The following is a 15,189-nucleotide window of genomic DNA, read 5'->3' as shown; positions in this document are numbered from 1 at the left end:
GCCCCAGAGACCACAGAAAGCAAGCTCCAAAGAAAACCAGAAATTATGTCATCAATGTCACCATGAAGGCACCCAGTTGGAGTGCTCTGGTTTAATTTGGAAGTTTCTTTTGTTCCTCAGAACACTTCCTGTGCTCAGCAATAGTGGGAAACAAACTTATTCCTCATTTGTACCTCCCTGAAACCAAATAAATCCAGCCAGCATCACTTCAGTGCCGAAATTGCCTTCTAACCTGAAGGGGTAGCAGAATCCCATTCATCCACACATGAAGTCCATCAGTTGAAGGAAGGGAAGCAGCTCTGTATCCCCAAGTGACAGAGTTAAAGATGCTCTCACAGTGCTAAGTGGTGCCTTCATTTCCAAATGAGGACAGATTAAGGCTCTTGGGAAGCAGAGCTGACTCCAGAGAGGGATCACAACCTCAGCTGGCACTGCATAATCGAGGTGAATTCAGGGGTGCTGGAAGTCACTTTCAGCAGCTTTGACTGTCAGGCCATTAGAGAACCTGGACTGCTGTCAAATCTTTTTACTCTCCTAAATAAGATTTTGTTGTTGTTTTGAACCAGAACTCTGCTAACATTAAAGCTTTAACAGGTTCTCGCCCCAGTGCTGCAGAGTTACTACTAGAGAGTGAAAATTCACACTTTCAAGGAGGTTTACGTAATAATTTTCAAATTATTAGCTTGCCACATTCCTGCTCTTTCTAGGAATTTCCTAGATAGACACATTAATAAGTCCATCTGTATATGCTTTACTATCTCTGCTTGGCTTCTCTTTCCAATCTTTCCACTGGAAATGACTTGATTTACTATTTTCAGTACAGTTTGCAAATTTTGCAGGCTGTATCCCACAGGAAGTTTCTCCCTGTTGTTGCTACAGGAACTTCATGCAGAGAGATACCACTAAACTGCAGGGTGAGCATGAAGCTCCTGACCAAAGTGAGGAGACTGAACTGCAACACAACTGGGCTTCCTTTGGTAAAATAAAATAAATTAAGTTAGGTCTCACCTGGGAATACTGGAAAACAAGCAAATAGGGGATATTGCTAAGGAGATTGTGCCACTACTGCCCAGAATTGAAAGCAACAAGCAGCAGAAGCAGAAATCCCACTGCCCTCAGATGCAGGACATACTGGGCAGAAAAGAAACCCACACCTAATTTATCCTGATGCAGTTGTGCAGATGGATCACCCAGATCAACAGCTCAGTGCTGCTGGAAGGGAAGGGCCCATTCCCCTTCCTGCTGCCGGACGCTTCTCTCGTGCTGCCTCTGGCACTCGCCAACCTCTCCAGAGCTGCTGCTGCTGCTTCTGCACAGCACAAAACAGCCCAAGATGGAAAGAGAAAGAGCCCCAAACAGGAACACAAACCATGAATATTTCATGCTAGGCCAGTAAATGAACTGCTCACAGCAGGGAAGGCTGGGAAGCACCAGAGACATTAGAAGGAGCAGAGAGGAGGAGGAACACGGAGGGCAGAGCAATTGCCCTTTCTTGGCAGCAACTTTTCAGCCACTGGTGGAAATGCAGCCTCAGTTCCAACTCACCTAATGTCACTCTAGGTAAATTTAAACTATCTTGCTAGTTCCTCTCAGTCAGGCAGAGAAATCCAGTGCCTGTGATATTATTAGCCCCCAAGGGAATTAAGGAGTTTTCAGTTCAGAGTCCTGAAGAAAACACCGAGTTCTCTACAATTTACTGCTCCTTACAATTCCAGTGTTTTGAGCTGCTGTATCTGAATGCAGCACACTTATGGAGCCAGGACATTGGAATTCAGCACAGATTTGGATTCCACAGGGATAACTGTGAGACTGGGACTAAACAAGAATCAAATTCCAAGTAACTATTCTGAAAGTTAGAATATTTGATGAGAAGACGAGCAGCAATTGGGCATGGCAGGGCATGGCAAAAGATGCTCCAAGGACTGGAACTCCTCTGCTCTGACGTCAGGCTTGGAATGCTGGGGGTGTTCAAGCCTGGAGAGGAGAAGGGTCCAGGGAGACCTCAGAGTCCCTTCCAGGGCCCAAAGGGGCTCCAAGAGAGCTGCAGAGGAACTTTGGATGATGGCCTGGGGTAACAGGACACAGGGAACGGCTTCCCACTGCCAGAGGGCAGGGATGGGTGGGATATTGGGAAGGAATTGTTCCCTGGGAGGGTGGGCAGGCCCTGGCACAGGGTGCCCAGAGCAGCTGTGGCTGCCCCTGGATCACTGGCAGTGCCCAAGGCCAGGCTGGACAGGGCTTGGAGCAGCCTGGGATGGTGGAAGGTGTCCCTGGACATGGCAGGGGGTGGAATGAGATGGGTCCTTTCCAACCCAAACCAATCCATAATTCTAGAATAAACTGAAAGGAGATTGTTTTCAGAGTCAGCAGTACCACACAGCAAATCACATTACACATTGTCATGAAACAACTGCAACAAAATGTGTCTAAAAACCCAAGGACAGACAGTGGCTGAGACAGATTACAGACAGAAACCAATGCCAGTAGAAACTCACCTCTTCCTGGTAGCTTGTCCTGTAGGCCATCTCCAAATCCTGATCCAAGAAGTTGAGGCTCAGCTTGTTAATAGGTGGTTTAAAGAAGTAATCTTTCATGAGGCTGAAGAGAGAAGACAAAACCAACATCAGTTTGTTCAGCTGTGCCTCCTTCAGCCCCTCCCCAGCCTGTGGCTGCTGTTTCCAGGGATGCTGGCACTTGGCTTTGAAGTTGCTGTGGTTCTTCTTCTTTCTCATCACCAAAGTATCCTCTTACCCACATCACTTGCTCGGTCAAAGGAAATATTCCACAAAAAAGCAAACTTTTCTACTTCCAGGAAGAGTCTAACAAGTCCTTCCAGACATTGAACAGATCTAACTGATGAGTATAGATAATTTTAACATAAGCCAGCAAATAATAGAGGTTAATTGCTGCTACAGACACACAACCTCTGGAGACACGTGGCTGTGGGATATTTGTGTCTTGGGTGGAATTCTATGGCTCAAAGTAAGCCAATGATGACAAAGGTGACAAATTGTTATGGGGGGGAAAAGAACCATTGCCCATTTTAGAAAACAGCAGTTTCTTGTTATTTCAGACACTGAAATAACTCAGTAACTCAACTGGGAACACTCCCTTAATGATCTGGGCTGCAGAGAAGAGATGGGGAGCTGAGATTTACTTCTGAAAAGGGAGATTTGGATTGACCAGCACCATCAACAAAGGCAGTGACAGCTAATGACATCAGGGCTGAGGAACTCAGAGGCAGCATCTACCAGAGGGTGTTTATGCCCTCCTTCACCTTCACCTTTTCCACAGAAGGTGAAAAAACCTCACAACAACATAAAAGAGGCTTCAATCATTAAAAAGTTGGTTTTATTTCCCATCCCCTGGAAGAGAAATAAAACCCTTTTGAGTTTTGCATAAGCAGTACCAGGTTTTTGAATGAAGTTTCCTGATGGGACTTGATCTGCAAACCTTTTCTTGCATGAGCAGGTGCCAGGGGGCTGAAGGGACTCAAGAGCAGCGAGTGCTTCGTGCCCAGGGTGGCAGAGCAAGGTCACACCTGCTTGTGGCACTTGTGGCTGGGACAGCCCGTCCCCCCTGCTCTGTGCAGCTTTCAAACACACCCTCCTCTGCCTGTGAACCTCTCATTTTCAAGCAACTGATCCCATGTGTTATTTACAGGGAATTGTTTCTAAAACCCCTCCAAGTCTAAAATGGGGTGGCTGCTTTCCCAGGGCTATTCCCACCCTGGGAGCTGCAGCACCAGAGGCACAGTCAGAGTGGGCAATTTCCAAACTGGTGGCTCTGAGCAAGAACCAGAGATGCACATGAGGTCAAATTCCAAGCAGATGAAGGAGCTGAAAGAAAGGTCCTACAGAGCTTGTCTGTGCCTGAATTCTTTTTTTAAGGGGGTTTGGTTTCAGGGTTATTTTCTGTTTATTTTTATGTAACTCTTGCCTAAGAGGTTTTCTTGGAAGCTCCCAGAACAAGATGGCATGTGGGAAGCTTTTTTTTCAACTGAGATGCAAGATCAACCAAACACACATTCCTAGACTGATGCTGGAGAAGACAAAGGAGTCTAAACATGAATATGGCTGATCCTTGGTAACCCTTGAACATTCTGGCCTTGGCCAATGCATTAAAAATATCAGGATACTCTGAAGGAATGACAGGATACATTCACTTGAGTCACCCCTTTCTCTTTCATTCTTCCTTGTCTTAATTCTTTACCTTTCTGAGACATCTCTAAGAGCACTGTATAACAAACATTTTGAAAGCTTTTGTTTTGGGGTTATTTTTAAGCACTGCTGAATCCCTTTTTCTCCTACAGGGAAGCTCAGTGGAGGTGGTGCTGGTGCAGGAGGAGCAGCCCAGCTCCAGAGTGCAGCACGAAAGGGAAGGTGGAACACGATGGAGGCAGGGGAAGGCGGCGTTCCCGGGGCCTGCTCAGCTCCCTGTCAGCTCCCTCTGCCTCCAAAAGGAAGATCCCACTTGATGAAACAGTCAAGTACATCATCTGCTTCCCAGGAGGCCTCTGCCTCCCAGCACAGGGTGTTCCCAGGATCACGCAAGACTGGGAAGTGGGAAATGAAAGAAACAAACACATTTAAAAAGAATGAAAACGTATTTAGATGAGAAAATGCCGCAAGGAGGGGAGGAAGGGCTGCACAGAACCCAGTTCTGGGGAGCTTCACACATCCCTGAGACTCCGCTCTGGAAGTCTGAGGAGATCATTGTGAGTACTGCCCTGGTCACTACACCAGTACTGCTTCTTGTACTTCAGAAGGTTTATAACCTAAAGAATAACTAATTTTTTCTGGAAACAAAAATCCCCAAACCAAGAATCTTTTGAGGATATTCCCAGTGAAATTAAGTTCAAACATTCTATACTCTTACAGCACAGTTTTCTTTTAAAGAACACAGTAACGTGTAGGTTACAATGAACAAAGCACAGGACTTAGAGAAGTATAGCCAGACTCAAGGCTGAAAGTATTCACTGTTTGTCAAACACAGAGAATTGAGTTCTAAGAACCAGTAAATTTCACAAAAGGATTCTTTTATAATGTACTAATACAAACATGCCACACTAATACTGTCTTTATGAGTATTATTTTTAAGGAACATTGGAACTGTGCCCAGGTACCAGCTCCAAGGTGAAATCTTGGCATGTAAAAAACTCTCATGCACACATCTGAGCTCAATATCCCCAGTGTCCAGCACTTCCTCCCAGCTAGCCCCAGGCAGCTTCCCAACACCGTGTACAGGCTCCTGAATCCCCCCAGGATATGTTTAACCCTTCCCAGCTCTGCAGGAAGCCTGTGGGATTCATTTATGCACTTTATCACCATATCTGGGTTAAGTCTTTTGTGTTAACAGAATTTATATCCAAGTGCCCTGCACTGGAAATCACTGCTCAGTGCTCAGGGAAGATCAATTGGCTTTGCAACAGCAGCAATCCAACACAGCAAAGCTGAGTGAAAATGGGGATTCCTGTAAAACGACCACGAGGAAGTTTGGTCCCCTCCTGAGACACCTCAAATTCCCCATTCAAAGATCCTCACAGATACTGGATTCATCAAGACCAACAATTATGCTTTACAAAACAGGACCAAGAACATTTTTTAAATGGCTTATTCCATGTAATTTCTCATTGAGAAATGTTGAAAAAATCAGTGTAAACTGGTAGGCTTAAAGCATTTCGCATAGATCTAATTAATCAGAAGATTATTTTTGGAAAGTTATGTTTACATGAACTGAACTCAGCAGAGAAGTTTCCCTGGCAACAAGAAATGGCCCACTTAATATGGTAATGATGATATTTAATTGGGACCAAAAAAGAGCCAGGCTTTGACTGATCTCAAATCATGGTACTCCTTCTTCCAAATCAAAAAAATCACCCATTTTAGGAGTGGAGGAGGAAAGCACCAGAACACAAGAACTTGAGCAAGGTATCTTCAGCAGACCAACTGCATATATTAGCCTTCTTCTATAACTCACAGTTTGCAGGGTGCTGGTTACATTTTAAACAATATTCCTGTTTGTTCTGGCTGATTTCTGCCAACATTTGGACATTCCCAATCCATGTATTTTCTAATATTTGGAAATATCAGCTAAACCTTTATTCTCAGCCACTAATGCCAGACCACACACTGAGAAAAACAATAAAGAACCCTAAATTTTGACTCAAGTTGCCAAGAGGAGAAAGGGAAATTGAGAAAATCCAGGTAAGAGACTGGAAAGGGACTCCTGTCCCTCCCTCTCAGCTCTCCCTGCCTCAGTCATGTTTCCATAAAGGTGATGGTGTCCCTGTTCCAAACAGCCAAGTCCATAGGAGAACACAGCTTGAAGGATATTTAGATAAAATACCCTCAATCTGAGTGGAAGCAATGAAACAAAAATAAAAATAGCCATAAATAATAACAAACTCAAGCTATCTGTTTAGCTGCTCCAGTCAAGTCACTGCCATACTGGAGATATGGTTTTATGTTGATAAAAATGCCACACTACTAAATTTTGAAGAATATTTCTTCTACCTAAAATAAGCTTTTTTGTTTGAAACAGAGAGAGAAACTCATTTTACAATATTTAAGGAGATAGTAAGTCCAGGAGAATTCACTCCTATTAATTCTGCTTCCAAGCTCAGCAGGATTTTGTGATTAGTAACACAATATTGGACGTTTCTCTTTTACTATAAAAAAAAAGCGAGTTTTGAGGTTCAGATTTTATGTTACACCTTAAATTGCAGAGGAAGGTGCACACTGCATGCATTAAGAGGACTTTGGATTACAAAATGGAGTTCAACTTTGTGACAGGTGATTTACAGAGCAATTTCCCTTTCGAAGACTCGACTGAAGGAGGACTGACAGGAGGACTGTTCACCATGGAAGCAATGAAAAACTGGTTTTACTTATTTTAAACAGAAAGTTTCTACTGTAGTTTAAGCAGAATAAAGACTAAAATCGGAAAACTTATAATGTGTTTTATGTTGACAACAATTACTGAAATCAGACAAAAAGCACACAAATACTACAGATATGGGGCCTCAGCAGTGCCTTCTCACCTTTCCAGGATTTTACACTGCACAGCTCCACTTTCCTTACCTGTCCTCTTTAATCACATCCACGAAGTGGGCATCTGTCTTCTCCCTGATGTTTTTGAACCTCAGAGGGAGCAGGGCTGACTGATCCAGGCTCACGCCGCCCCAGCGCCCTTTCTCCTGCAGCATTTCATACAGCGAGGTTTGGCTGTTGCTGAGCTTCTCCTCCTGGGGAGGACTCAGGAGTCCGTTCTGAGTCTTTGGGCTGTGTCCTCCTGGAGCCTGGACAACAGAGAGCAAAGCACACCCAGGGAATGTCAGAGGTTAAGAATGGACAGAAGGGGTTGCAAGGAGCAGGAACTGAGAGAAGCTCTTCCCTCACACCCTGAGTCTGCCCTGACCACAGAGACCAAACTCCCCCTGCCTTGAATCCATCCACATTTCCTGGGGATGTACCTCCCACACCTCCCATGTGCCTGTTTAGGTGTCACCTTTGAGCTTTTTATGAACCAACTCTCTAAGGAGCAGAAAACAAAGCACATTTTCACACAGTAACAACCAACCACAAGCCCAAATTTCATTCACTCATCTTCCAGTTAAGGTTCTTCTAAGAGGAAAAGCTTTTAAAATACAGATTTCATCTGTGCTGACTCTCCCTGGGTCATGAGACAGCTCATTCTGCCAGCCCTTGCTGATCCTTCCCCTGACCACTATGGGCCTGCTGCTTTCCCAGAGGTTTCCCCCTCTCCCTCACCTGTGGGAACAGCCCTTTTGTACCTCTCATCCTACAACAAAAACTCTGCAAATTAAACTGCATTTCCCTCTCTAAGGCATACTGCTTTTTCCTGGTTTTATTTTGCCTTTGTGTTAGTTAAAACGGCTTTAATTCTGACAACAGCTTGCAACACGGCTTAGGTACACAGTATCACCAATGCTGCTGTCATTGGAGAACACAAATTACTTTTAAACAAAAATCATTCTATTTTCGTGAAGCCTGAAGTTCCCTCTTTTATATTTTGTTTGACCTAGACCAGTATGTACTGAAGCAATTCCAAAAGAATTAGACAGCTAAGTGTGGTTAGAATGAAAATGAACTGCAGTTAGTCAGGATCATTTTCAAATGCAAACAGAGAGCAAACTTGGCATATTTGAATGTTCATCTCCCCCCCTCCATATCTTATCACTTTTCATGTAGCATTTATCCTCATCCTGAAGCCCACTCATGACAGAAGTTTCTCCATTCCTGCTCGTACAGAAGTGACAAGCTCCTCCAGAAGACTATTCTTGGATGCCACCACAGTGACCATAAATAAATACCATAAATATCATCACCACCCCAACCACGTGCTGGAATATGTTACTGACATTGTAAAATCAACTTAGTTAAAGTTAAAAAATATCTGCTTTGGGCTGCCCATGCAAGATCAATTCTATTTCCTTGTGTGATCTGCCCTGTGAAGCAAAGAAGGCAAGTGAACACAGACAGGTGAAGGGAAAGGTTCAGACACAGCCAGGGAAGATACAAGACTAAGGGGGCAGCAGGAGAACCCTGTCCAGGGGAGTGGCAGGAAGTGCTCCAGAGCCAAAGCCAGAACAAGGTGTGTTGGAATGGTTCCCTGGAGCTACAGGAAAAGCGGGAGGGAGGTGGGCTGTGCTTCCCCTTCCTCCCTCCCCCGGGGGGATGCGGGATCCCCACCCTGTGGGCTGCCCCGACAGAGGTGCGAGTGCCACGTGCTGGGAGCCAGGAGATGGGAGGATTCCCAGCCTGGGCCTTTCTAGCCCTCACAGTTGTTCTGGCAGCCTGCAGGTGTTCCCAGCACAGCCACAGCAGCTGAGGAGGGAATAGGAAATGGGGGGGTTTCCTTGGTGTGCTGCCAGTGCTTTGCTGCAGGCCATGATCAGAAGGGAAAGGGGATTTCAGCCCGGATCCCAGCAGGGGCACACCAAGAGCCCGGCACAGAAGGACACTCCTGTGAGGCAGAGGCACCAGAACTTCTCACAGAAAGGTCACCAGGTTCTAAGAGAAAACATTGGGCAGCTCCTGAGCAAGTCCTCCTACATCTCTGCCAGGTTATCCAGCCTGCCCAGAGGGAACAGGGCTACCGAGCACCCTGCAGAGCCAGGGCTGACCCCTCTGGTTAGGGGGTGAAGAGGACTAGCAAAGGGAAACCAAATAAACTGCCCAACCAGCTCGTAATGAAGAGCCTTCATTGTTTGGTGGGTTGGTTTTTTTAACTTATGCTAAAGATTGTATTTGGTCAGAGCATTTCCCAGAACAACCTGAGGCCTGAAGGAAAACTGAAAGTCATAGCTATCATCTTTTTTTTTCTTCCCTATGAAACAATCTTTCTCTTCTTCCTCACCACTCCAGCCACTTGTTACTTGAAAAGCAGTAACCAAGAACTCAAAGTTTTTGCTATGATCAGCTCAAATAAAAGACTTGGACTCCAATGCACTGTCTGCTTTCCCTGCTGTTCCTCAAGATCATCTGAAAAATGCAGTGAAAATTTGTCTCTTTCAAAGAAGGTCAGCATGGACTTTCTCTTTAGCTCCTTGGCAAAGGCTCAAATCCCCAAGAAAATTCTTCCCTTCAGTCAGCTCAAGGTTTCTCTGTGCTCTGTTAATCTTAACAGGCAGGGATTAGAGTATGAAACTGTTTGTGCAGGAGAAAATCCCTATTTATTAAATGTTGTTAGCTCCAATGTTACTGGGACTTCTGAAGGCAACAGGCTGCAGGGTTTCCCTGAGAACTTGGAGGCTTGGTGTGGAGTTTCCTCTCATCCCGAGACAAGGAAGCTCCAGAAGCTCTTGGGAGCCACGTAAATCCAAGGATAAGATTAAACATCATTAACATTCCCAAAAGATGGGACATGAGTGCAGCATGTGGTGTGGGAAGGGAACAGAGATGGGTAGAGGGAGCTTATGGCTCTTCTTCCCAAGAGAGCTGAGGCTGTATACAGAAGTCTTGGGAATCAAATACCACAGCAACTTTGTGCATGTGGCTGCTCTTTGAGCTTTCAGTTTTACAGGCATCCCAGACTTAGACAGCCGTGACACAGCTCCAGTTTTGGCTGAGCAATAACCGAACCAAACCCAGGAAGGACGTGCGATTTGGGCTCCACTGGAACTCCTCCAGTGGAATTACAGGCCTCTTCCTCAACTGTGTATACAAATCTCCTCCAGGGAAGGTCAGATGACTCGCTGATTCACACACACAAAGCCAGTGCAGCTACGGTAGGAAGCAATTTAGACCAGGCAGTTGGTACCTCAGGACAATCCCTCTTCAGTCAGCTCTTGGAGATCCCTGCATGTGGGCAGAGCCCTCCTGCAGAGGAGGCATCTCCTGCCTACCACCTTGGCAGATCTCCCACATGTTCTCTGTCTTAGAGATCTCAAGCTGGTTTGAGACAAGTCCCTGCTGACACCTCCCTCAGGGCTCAAGGGATCACGATTTTATTCTTTTCTTAGGCTATTTCCTGGAACTCTGGCACAGAACTGCTGTGGAACACACCCCTACAGCCCAGCAAGGCAGGCCTTGCTTCTGAGCTTACTGTTTAAGCACGAAACAACAGTTCAAGTACAGACAGAGAGCGACTAACACAGATTAATGTAGTGGCTCAGCCGTGCTGGCAAGTTTTCCATCAGCTTTACAGGCAAGAAGAGCTGTAAGACAGACATGAAGAACAAGATCACTGTCTCAGAGCGTGTCTATGAAGTGATTCTCCCCAAGGAGGGAAAACATTTTATTTCTTTGAATATATAACAACCAGGTAATGAGCACTGGTCCTCAGTCTGCATTTAGCTCAACACTCAGGGAGGAGTGAGAGGGAACAGGCAGAGCAGAGAGGCTGAGAAGGCGTGACCAGGACAACAAACAGGCAGAAGAGTCTGGCGTGGCAGGGGAGGGTGGCTTCAGTGAGAATATCTAAGCAACAGGCAAGGAAAGCAAGCATGGCAGCAGCATGAGGAATATGGAAGAGGCTGTTTCTGTCGGTCAGGAAGGGATGCAAACTGACTTAAAGCTGTGAATTTCGTGTGTGAACAGAACGACCTCGTCTCAGAGCGGTGATGCAGGAGACGCTGGCAGGACACGGAGCTTGTGGTGAGGTGACACCGCCGCTGGTGTGAGCATGGAGAGGCTGGTAGGGCTCGCTGGGCCCCCCTCTTTGGGTACCATCAGCATAGCTTAAAGAGTCCAAATTTTAGGTCTTCCTCAGGATCAAGCTGAGCCCACAAAATTACTACAAATTTTGAAAATTGGGGCAGGGGGACTCAAATAAATTTTTGATCATGAATCAAAAATCAAAATCAAAATCAATCCTGCTGCTTAAGAGCTTGGATAAAGGAATAATGGTGCCAAAATAAGAAAGCTGAGGAAGCAGAGAGATAAGGGAAAAAGGCAAGTGTGAGAAATACTTCAATTACCTTTGCACTGTTTTTATGCTCATCCTGACAACCATTTTGGATAGCTCCTTCATCTATGCTGACATCGCAGTGGGGAGCAAGGGTGGTACTACATGAAGGGCAAGGCTGAAATGAGACAAAAGAGTTTTAGCCAGGAATGTTCTGGTGTCCTTGCAGTATGATGCAATTTGTAATTCAGTCCACTTGTATACTTGCAGCACGGTTCAAAGATAAACAAAGCTTCAGAATGGGAGGCAGGGAGCAAAATTTGACTGGAACAGAACGCACCATTTCAAAAATAATCACAGATTTGCTGTTTGCTGAAGTTAAATCTAATCCAGGAAAGCTTCAGTAGTGTAAGATCACAGATACACTGTAATCATTGTGCACAGGCGAAGGACCTCCCCAAGAAAAATAAAACACTCTTTAGCAGGAGAAGTGCAGTTTTCCTGTGTGAAACCTGCCTGCAAAGGGATCTGAATGCCATTAGGAGAGAAGACAGCACAAAATGCAGCAAAATCCAGAAAAAGCATGAAACACCATGATGCATTATGAACAGTCCAGGGAAATGGAAAGCAATGAATCTGAAACAAATAAAGGAAAATGCTTTTTCATACAGAGACCTAAGAGAGGGGAGGGGAGCTCAGGCTGTCGTACATTGTTGGAGCCAAACACCCAGCAAATGTCACAGGGAACAAGGAAAGCAAAACCATCAGGATTTGTACTAGTTCCAGGTTGTGCATTTTGGAAGCATCCTAAAATGTTGCACTTGAGCTTTTAAAACAAGCTAATTCCTTCAAGTCAAAAAGCGATCTTCTTAGAGGAATTAACCCTGGAATTGTATCTTCCCAGTTCTTCACTCTCATCTCCAGTGCTGGCAGTGCTCAGGCAGGATCTTGCTCAGAGGGACCCTGGGCCTGAGCCCTCCTGGCAGCTCCTCTGCCCTGGAGATGTTCACTGTGACCTTGCCAAAGTCTGCTGCTAAACATCACAGCAAGTTCTCCAGCAAGAACTTGAACCTCTGTCACAAACTCAACATCCCATGTTAATTCTGTTTGTTCTGGACATGTTCAAGCCTCTCTATCCACACCCACAACTTCTGCCTTCAGGTTCACTCCCCATTTCAGAGACCAGCACGTTAAGTCTTTTCAGAATTAACTTTTCACCTAATGCTCCTTTTCCACCTTTGATGCCCCACCTGAAAACACCCAGCATGTTTGATTTTCAGATGTTTCTCCCAGTCCACTCTCCCTGTCACATCTAACCACTCACCAATGCCTCTCAAAGGCTTTCATGTAGGACCTTGAGCCTCCTCAGCAGCCAGCAGACCACCCTGTCTGCTGTTCCTCAGGGCACTGAGGCTGGGCACTGAAATTTCTCTGAGTTTCCTAACCTGGCATCAGATAAGCAGTTTACATCCAGTTCTGAACCTGTGCAGTCTGAACAAATACCAACACAGCTGAAGAAACTATGGAGTTGCTCCTCAAATGGTTTTTTAAAAAATGGTTTCTGACTAGCTATCACAAATGTCTTGACCACTTGGTGGAAGTCATTACTAGATGGCCTAAAAAATAAATTGGCAGTGGGCTAACAAGCCTTACTAACCAACCCTCTAGGAATTAGATTTATCCATGGCAAAAGTCAGGTAATGGTGACACAAACCAAATACCTCTAACAAAAATGAAGAAACCACTCCCTGTTTGGTCCTGCTAATAAATCAGCAAGACCACCTCCAACACTCGGCTCCTGGGGTTAAGCCAGAAGACAAAGGGCCTGGAAAAGCAGCCTGACCTTTGAGAAGAGGCAGAAGTTGCTCTGACTTTCCCCATGTGTTCAAGTCAACATCATTAACTTCCTTCTCTATTGCAGGCATTCACAGGCTCCGTGTGCTGTGACCTCAGTGCCATGAATAAAACATTAATGCACTTCCAGCAAACCAAGACAAGCAAAGGACTTTCTGTTTTCATACCAAGCAATCATTAAAACATTTTTACAAGCTTATGATTCCCTGTCAAGTGAGGCATGTCATAAAAGATGATAGGGAAGATAAACTGATACCAAAACCACTTAGGCAGGGTAGAGTGTTTTCATTCAAAAAAACCACCTGCTGTTACAGATTTACTCAGAGTTTTTACCCTCTGTGTTCACCATTTTATTAATGTAAACACATCTTATTGACATTCAAACTGCAACAAGGTTTGCAGTTAAATGAGCTACAGATACACCAGAGGAGGAAATACAATTCCTTTCATGGATCAATTACTGTTGCACTCTCCCTCCTGACTTTCCTTTACAGATCTTGTCCTCTAGAACATCCGTTGAAGCTCAGAATGTGAAAGTCATCCTCTGCATCCAATATAGCCACTTATTCCCTTTAAAATAAAAATATTTCAACTTGCCTGTAATTTTGCCTCTCCTACTTAAGTCTCCTTTGCAGAGCTGGAGTCATCTCCTCCTACACTGACACCATTTACAGCTTTGTATTTAAAACAGTCGGCATGTAAGTCATGATTCTTTTGCAAATTATTATCTCCAGACCCTACCAACAAGCTGTAAGCTTTAAAAAAACCCTCACGAAAAACCCAAAAGCTGTAAAAAAGAAACCCACTCCTTTTCAAAAATTGTGCATGATCTGTGATCAAACTGCAGTCGTACCTTGTGAGGGTTTTTTAATATACACGTACACTTAAAGCAAAAGAGGGGCAATTTAGATTCAATATAAGGAAGAAAATTTTTACAATGGGAGTGGTGAAACACTGGCACAGGTTTGCCCAGTGTGGTGGTGGCTGCCCCATCTCTGGAAGTGTCCAAGGCCAGGCTGGACAGGGCTTGGAGCAACCTGGGATGGTGGAAGGTGTCCCTGCCTGTGGTAGGTGGTGGAACCAGATGGGTTTTAAGGTCCTTCCAATCCAAACTATCCCATGGATCTGTGACTGTCCCCAGCAGGGAGAAGGCTGGTGCATGTTACCCTGGAGAGCACACTGTGGAGTCAGGAATCCATGGGCCTGGCTGTGCTGGGAGGGTGGGGCTGCTCCTCACTCCTGTGCTGCCCCTACAGCCTCAGAACAGGTTTTTAAGGCAGTGCTCTCACAACTGCTCCGTGATCCCCCCTCTGGCACGGCCTCTGCACCCACCAGGCAGATGCTCACAGGATCCCAGGGAAACCTGGGGCTGGGCTCATCCAGAATTCACTGCAGCACCAGAACACTGCAGCCAGGCAGGCTCAGCTCACAGCTGTGAGGCCACTCGGGACATCTCTGGCCAGAGCTGCAGTGCTGAGGGTGATGAGCAAAATCAGGCACCTTTAGACACAAACTCTGCAGTAGCTGCAGCACAACAGGGTATCCAAGGCAGCTGAATCTGAGCTGTCTGCTTGTCTAAGATGCTCTTCTGAGCAGCTTCTTTTGGTTCCTCCTTCTCTCACTCACAGCCATGCTGGTACTTCTGCACTCTACAGACTTTCACTCAGCAATTAAACATTTCAAGGGCCAGGAGCTGGACTGTGGTGGACTGCAATGATCCTTGTGAATCCCTTCCACTCAGGATGTTCTAAGCAGCAATTAACACCCAGCAATAGTCCCAGAGCAGAAAGTCAGTGACAAAGCAACGTGTTCCACATCACATCCCAGCTGTCCTGGAAGAGTGGTGCAGCTGTACCTGCCCTTCTGCAAGGTAAATCACCTCACATTTTAGAAAACACACAGCTGATCCTTAACCACAGACTTCATTTTGCTCCTGGATCATTTTAACAAGTACCACCCCAAGTT

The 15,189-nt window shown here is 45.5% G+C and overlaps 1 protein-coding gene across 2 annotated transcripts in view; it reads right to left on the bottom strand.

Moving 5' to 3' along the window:
• The window catches only part of ADCY9 (adenylate cyclase 9), an 82,158-nt gene that overhangs the window by 21,075 nt on the left and 45,894 nt on the right, over positions 1-15,189 (bottom strand). The window contains exons 3-5 of one of the 2 annotated variants that reach the window (XM_063414884.1): positions 11,444-11,548; positions 7,083-7,300; positions 2,496-2,598 (exon numbers count right to left, since the gene is read on the bottom strand). In XM_063414884.1, coding sequence (XP_063270954.1) covers positions 2,496-2,598; positions 7,083-7,300; positions 11,444-11,548 — 426 coding nt within the window. The remainder of the gene's footprint in view (positions 1-2,495; positions 2,599-7,082; positions 7,301-11,443; positions 11,549-15,189) is intronic. The other variant, XM_063414886.1, reaches the window with a different exon arrangement.

The sequence above is a fragment of the Prinia subflava genome, chromosome 17 (genome assembly GCF_021018805.1).
Source record: "Prinia subflava isolate CZ2003 ecotype Zambia chromosome 17, Cam_Psub_1.2, whole genome shotgun sequence".
Classification (NCBI taxonomy): domain Eukaryota; kingdom Metazoa; phylum Chordata; class Aves; order Passeriformes; family Cisticolidae; genus Prinia; species Prinia subflava.
The sequence above is the reverse complement of the archived record's forward strand: the minus strand, read 5'-3'. Positions and strand labels throughout refer to the sequence as shown.